Source organism: Populus nigra, chromosome 18 (genome assembly GCF_951802175.1).
Source record: "Populus nigra chromosome 18, ddPopNigr1.1, whole genome shotgun sequence".
Lineage (NCBI taxonomy): Eukaryota > Viridiplantae > Streptophyta > Magnoliopsida > Malpighiales > Salicaceae > Populus > Populus nigra.
The window spans coordinates 9,038,124-9,045,458 of NC_084869.1; the positions used below are offsets into that span (position 1 = coordinate 9,038,124).

Consider the following 7,335-nt stretch of genomic DNA (forward strand, 5'->3'; position numbering starts at 1 on the left):
CCAGTCCATTTATTTCTCCTCAAAAATTATAGAATGCATATCTCTAAAAATAAAATTTCTTCATATATCCCACATCCATATATGTTAGAAATAATGGATCATCCAATTATAATCAACGTGATTACCCGAACTATTAATAATAGAAATAAAACTATAATTAATTGCAAAATTTTAATTAACTTTTACAACTTATCAATTGAACAATTTTTAAAATTAAAAATTAAATTACAACAATTAAATATTAATTAAAAAGTAAATGATCTCAACTGAAAAGAATCTACCATTACAATAATTTATACAAAAATTCAACGCAAACTCTAGTTGTTATGATTTCGACCATGACGACTTTATTAATAAAATCAATTGATTAAAAGTCTATCTAATTGCATCAATTAAAATAAAATTTATATCAATTCAAACAATATAATTAGATATGACAACTAACCCAATAATCAATTTAAACTTTAATTTCTCTAATTTAAGTCTAATTGATTCCATAAATAACATCAATTGTATTAACAATATATAATTGCACATTCAAAACCTAAAATAATCTAATTATCAAACACAACACCAATACTAAATTAAATCCAAACACAAAAAATATTATTTCAATAATTAAACTTATCAAACTACCCGATAATACAAATGTTTTACGTTATGGTGGTAGTGGAGGCGGTTTGGCTACGTACACAAGCTTGGTTGGTGGTTTGTAAAAAAAAATAAAAAAAATCAGAAATTCAAGACAAGGCGCCGTCATCACCAAATGACCAACCAAATACAATTTCTTGAACACTTTTGGTGGTGTATGTGTAAAAAGGCTGGTTCTTGGAGAACCCTACCTTACCTTCTATGAAGTTATCATTAAGCAAAAGCAAAAGCCCTCAGCGCTCACACTTTGTTAAAACTTAAAAAGACAGTTTTCTTTTTTTTACCACATAATCCTCATTTAAGAGAGAGCTAAAGAATTTCCTCACAGCACACTCAATTCCTCCTTAAGAATATGTTCTTAGCTTGTTTGTGCACTCTTTTGTATCCTCTAGAATCTCAATTTAAGCAAGAATGTCTATATGAGGGCAACCAATTTCAGTTCTAAAGGGCTGTCAGAAGTCGGAACAGACTGAACTCGAATTACTCATGAGAAAGTGTTGTTCTTGAGCGCACTCATCTGCTAAAATGTGTAGAGTTCTATTTAATGTGAAACGAAAGGATGGTTTTGCAATAAACCCAACTCCTCTACCACCTCCCCCATCAATCTCAACTCCTTACAATAGTCTCAACTATGAGAAAGAATCAACCCCACCATCATCTTCTTTTAACAAATTGAGTCCAGTGCTTCTTTTGGTTATAGTAATTTTTGCTGTTGTTTTCTTTGTTTCTGGTCTTCTTCATTTACTTGTTAGATTTCTCCTAAAGAGGGCATCTTTTTCCCCAATTTATCATTCCAATAGGTACCCAGAAACCTCAGGGTCTCATTCTCTACAAAGACAGCTTCAACAGCTCTTTCGCTTGCATGATTCAGGTCTAGACCAAGCTTTCATTGATGCTCTACCTGTGTTTTATTACGAAGACATCATGGGTTTAAAGGAGCCATTTGATTGTGCAGTTTGTCTCTGTGAATTCTCAGACCAAGAAAGGCTCAGGTTGCTTCCTCTGTGTAGTCATGCTTTTCACATTAACTGCATAGATACCTGGCTTCTCTCAAACTCAACTTGCCCTCTTTGTAGAGGGACCCTTTCGGGCTCTAGTCTTCCAATGGAAAACCCACTGTTCAATTTTGATCTCTCAAGGGAATTATCAAATGGATTCTCTTGTGAAGAAGAGTGTGGATCTGTCAATTGTCAAAAATCAGCTACCATTGTGGAGGACAAAAGAGATGGTGAAAAGAGGGTATTTTCAGTGCGACTTGGCAAGTTCAGAACTTTGAATGACGGGGAAGGTATTGGAGAGAAACAACATGGAGAGACCAGCAGGTGTAATTTGGATGCTAGGAGATGTTACTCAATGGGGACAGTTCAGTATGTGGAAGGTGAATCCAATTTGCAAGTGGCCTTGTCTCAAGGTAATCTTAACGGCAGAGGAAGAGATAATGGATGCCCTTCAACTGACGGGGATTTGGAAGACAAGAAAATCAGAGGTAGGACAAGAGGCGATAGTTTCTCAGTTTCCAAGATTTGGCTGTGGTCTAAGAAGAGCAGATTTCCAACTTCTTCAAGCATTCATATGGATATGTCATCTTCGTCTTCTGTTGCTGTAGGTTTACCAATCAATGATCCCAGTACTGAAATTGTAAGAGATATATAAACTATTCACTCACTAAACTATTTTGCCCCTTCTTGATTGATCAATTTGTACGTATCTTCCTCCATGTTATGTACTATTAATTCATTATTTTAGCCGAGGATGCCCATTGAATATTGTCATGTAAAATACTGCAGGAGTGCTTATGAGTTGAGATGAAAATGTTACATGAGAGATGTGGAGTGGTCGCCTGTGATCACTCATCCATAATCTTAAGTGATCTAAATATCTCGAAACTCGAAACCCAGAATTGGTTTGGTTCACAGAAAATAGAAACAAGCTGGGGTTATAGTATCCCATTTCTGTAATTTTATTGCCTATAAGTTTGATCACTTGATTAAATTCTGTATAACATCAGGAATTTTCAAGTCTGAAGAATCCGGATTAGCTGACCAGCACGTTATTTGATAAAAGCCGAGAACCTTGGAATGAGTGAATAGCATGAAAAATTGGATATTGACGTGAGAATGCAACTGTTCAAAAAAGACATGAGAAAGTAGCAGTACTAAATTGCATTGCCCCTACTCTGATGCAAATTTCATGAGGACCACAGCTTTCAAAATTAGTAAGCTGGGTCGAGTGTTCAAAAAATAATTATATGGGGGTTAACTTGTTTAAGACCGTAAGTACAAAGATTATTTGAAAGTCAAGAAAAAAACGACAACAAGAACAAATATTCACAAAATCAAACACAAATAAAATGACAATAAAAAACTATGAAACTAATTAAAAATAAATTAAATATTAAAAGATAAAATCAAAAAAACCTAACATTAAATAAAAAAACTAAATTAACTAAAAGAAGTGCAAGGTACGAAAGTTTCTGTTCTTTCCAAAACTCATTTCTTTTATTCTTTCGGTCAAAATTTGAACAAACTTTACTATTTAAGATTACAATTACACTGCTAAAACCAGAGAGCGTGCAAAAAATATTGATCCTTGCTTCAATCTATTTCTTCACTCAAGTATTTTCTATTAATAAGTACTATAACTTGATTTTTCTTTTGGTTGTTGATTTGTATGCAAGCTTTATATTTTATAGAAACCAGATCATCAGAGGAGAGCAAAGAGAAATAAAAAATTTAGTAACTATTTAAAATGTTCTGCTGATTGAAAATATGACATTTCACCTCTCAACTCCTCTTAGAAAAGCTTTGGGATAAGCTTATAACACTGCGCCTGGTCATTGCAATAAAACTGCGTGCTGGGGGTAATCAGTCCTGCATGGAACATGATGACCTCCCTAGAATGCCCAGATCTGTGGCCTTGGCAGATGGCTCCCTGCTAGTACCATCATTTTTCTTTCTCTAGAAATCACATGGCTTACTGTAACTTCAAAGATTGTCGCAAGGGATTTTTTGTGTTGTTCTGATTGCGCTTACACTCGTGATTGATGTGAACTGTGCTAAAATTATTGTCTTAAAATATGTTGTGACTATGGATTTGGAGAGCCTTTTCATCCAAGTCATGCTATTTGACCTTTTTCCATCTTTACTACAAAGTCAATCTTTTAATTATATTCGCGAAGAAAGATTTCATCATCTAAGTAGGCCTAAACTTTAGAATATATGATCTCCCATGCTGTATAGACCAAAAATGCAGGCGATCATTACTTTTGGTGTCTAGGTGCAGCCACCAGTAGCATGTTGATGTGGAGGTGATGTGCAAACATGTTCTTTTTCTTATACACTAGTTTACACTGCACACTTCGGATCAAAACTTAATACAAACCCAATTTGGATGAAGAAATTAGAAAAAAAAAGAAAAAAAAGATATTTATAAAAAAAAAATAGCTAGGTTAGGTGTCTGGGCCTTAAACAACGCCCAATCACATGGATGGGCCAACCAGCCTAAGCTCCCGTGCCTAGAGAATATTTTGTTTTTCTTCTTTTGTTAAGGAGCAAATGGCATATTTTTTTGAAAAAACACAAGGTAATAGATGATATGTCACTCATTGTGTAAATGACACGACGTATGTTGACTAGAAAATCAATGAGGTTTTTTTTTATCAAAAAATCTATTTTAAATTAATTTTCAATTAAAACACCTAATAAACACTATTAGAACCATTCAAAACCAATTTCTTAAGCAAGAAAAAACTCCAAAAAAAAACTATAAAAAAACATACAAAATCAAACTGAAATAATTTTCTCTCGAGACCATTCTATTTTTCAAGCAAAATGAAAATAAAAGAAAAAATTACCACTATTAAATTCCTCTAGTCGAAAGAAACCCCTTAACACCAGGCTTGGTCATTTTGGTTCCAAGCTCATGGTAACCAATAAATTTCTTTTTCTATCATCGTTTTTTAATGAGTTTCTCTTTACTTTCTCAAATTCAATGAATAAAAAATGAATATTTAGACCAAAATAAAAAATTGATATGAATATAGAGGGAGTCATGTATTTTCTTTTAGTTTTTCTTTTCCATCCTCTATATTTTAATTTCATATTTTTTCTATAATTTCAATCCTAATTTTATTCAGTTAGGTCATATAATGACTTAATTAAAAGAAAAAAAAGAAAAAATATATAAACTAAAAGGGGCAAAAGTTTCATTATTCTTATATGAACAATAAAGCTCTATTACAAACCCCAAATCTTTTAGTATAGTTGATGTTCCCTGATCTAGCTTGCCTAGGCTCCGTGTAGATAAGCACAGCTCCTGCTCACCTGGGACAAGCCAGAAAAGCTGGGCTATCCCAAGGGCACAACCAGGCATTTAGGCACACCTTTAGGCGCAGCCTGGCTACGGGAAAGTCCTAAACCCTTTTTGTTTATTTTTTATTTTATTTTGCATGTTTTTATGTATATTTTTAAACATATTTTCTCATACTCTTTCTTTCATTTTATATATATATATTGTACACAATCCCATAGATTCTTTCACTTATTATATATATATTTTTCACGCAATCCATAAATTCTACATGTTTTCATGCCAACACATTTGTTAGACAACTTACATAGGACATCAAGTATCGTCCTCTAAACCAATAAATGAATTTATGTACATTGCCATAACTCAATTCTGTATTATTTCTAAAAAATCAATTTTTTTAAAAATAAAAATCAAAAAATAAAATAAAAGTTGACAATGTGAAGAAAACAGGCCGGGAAATCAAGCTATAATTTTTGAAGAAAATTCAAGGCCTAATTGTACTATATTATACCAAAAAATAGAGAAAAAAATGTAAATTTAAGGTCAAATTAAATGATTATTGGATGAATTTGCATAAAAATTAAGTCCAATGACATAATTAAATTTTTAATAGGCCAATTTGATTTAATCATGGGCCAAATTGAATTTTAATTATGTGTAAGAATTAATTTGAGTCCAATTAAAGGATTTAATTAAGTGCAAGGACTTAATTATACTTTAAATTGGTCAAATTAATTTTATTTGGGGCTTAATTGGTGAAAAATTAAGTTTGAGAGCCTAATTTAAGCTTAATTAAGAAGATTAGAATTTTAAGAAACCAAATTTAATTTTTACCAAGTTAATTGATCGAAATTAGGGGCCAAATTACAAAAAAAAATTAAGTTTTGGGGTCAATTAGGGGTTAAATTGAAAAAATTGACAGCCAAGGACGTTTCTGCAACAGGTGGCAAAATTTAGGGGCTTAATTGACAAAAGCCAGTGGTAAAATTAAAGAAATTAAAAGTTTAATGGTCAATTAAGGGTTAAATTGACAAAATCCGAGACCAAGGACCATGTTGTAAAAGGCGCGTAACTTTGGGGTTCCAATTGAAGTTCATTAGGGACTTAATTGCATTAAATCTAAAGTTTATGGACAATTAGGGGTTCAATTGAAAGAAATTGAAAGCTAGATGACTAAATTGAAAATCAGTTTAAATCCTTAGTTCAACTCAAAACAGCGCCGTTTTGAGTAAAAAAAAAAGAGGACCAGATGACGTGTCGTCTGGTCACTGTTCATTGTCTTCTTCTTTTACCCAAAAGAAAATGCTTTGGAACCTTATTTACAGGTGCATTTAATGCTTGATTTCTCCATCAAATCGAACAAAACTTGCACGAAACGGATCCCTTGCAGTTCCTCTACAACCCTATATGAACGTTTCAGGATGAATGACAGCAAAACCACACCAGCGACGGCGTGAAGAGGTCAACTCAGGCAGCCTTTTCTTGCAGATTTGACAACTCAGGAAAGCTACTTTGAACCAACGGTTGGGATCCTTACCAATCAAATCAAGAGTTAAAATTTTACCACGATGTGAACGAGATTACCCTCTTCCACCACCTATAAATAGAGGCTCCATTGATGACCTGAGGGAGGAGAAAATCGGGTCCAAAAATTACAAAAACCAGCCTTCTCCTTAATTTTTTCTGCAACGAGTCTTCTCTCTTCTTTCTCTCTCCTCCGTGGCCTTTAGCCACCACCACCCTTATAACCGGTCTTCCCAACATCAGCTCCACCACAGGAAGCCACTTATCGACCACCGAGAGCCACCGTAAACCTTTCTCTCTCCTCTCTGCAGCTCCTTTTATTTTCTTCTTCTTCTCTGTTTCCTCTACCACCGGCCACCGTCACCTCAGCCGAAGCCTCCTAAGCCACCGGCCAGACATCTCCAGCACGACCAAAGACCCTCACCACCTCAGGTGGTTCTCCTCCCTGCATTACCTCCTTCTTTTTCATCGAGGCTGCTGCATGCAAAATCCATTTCTGCATACAACGGCAGAATAATTAACATGCCTTTAGGCCGGGTTAGTTTTGGCCCAGCTCAAATGGCTGGGCTGATTCGGCCCGGCCCCCTTTTTTAAAAAAATCCAAAAACAATTCAAAAATCCTTTGAAAAAAAAATTGTGATTTTCTCACATATTTGTCTATCAATTTTACATAATATCGGGTTGTATATTTATACTGTAAAATATAAATCTAGTATTAAAATACCTGATTGTCTTCGAAATATTTTAAAAAAAACTCAAAACATTTTAAAAAAAATCTCAAAAAACTTTTAAATCAATTTCCCTTTTCAAAAAAAAAAATTGTTTTCATGCATACGGCCAAATCCTAAA

The 7,335-nt window shown here is 33.7% G+C and overlaps 1 protein-coding gene across 1 annotated transcript; it reads left to right on the forward strand.

Annotated features, from left to right (window-relative positions):
• The first annotated feature begins 821 nt into the window (after positions 1–821).
• LOC133677920 (RING-H2 finger protein ATL46-like) lies at positions 822–2,415 on the forward strand. The gene has a single exon (XM_062100058.1). The coding sequence runs from the start codon at positions 1,177–1,179 to the stop codon at positions 2,302–2,304; it is 1,128 nt and encodes a 375-aa protein (XP_061956042.1). The 5' UTR covers positions 822–1,176; the 3' UTR covers positions 2,305–2,415.
• The last annotated feature ends 4,920 nt before the right edge of the window (positions 2,416–7,335 follow it).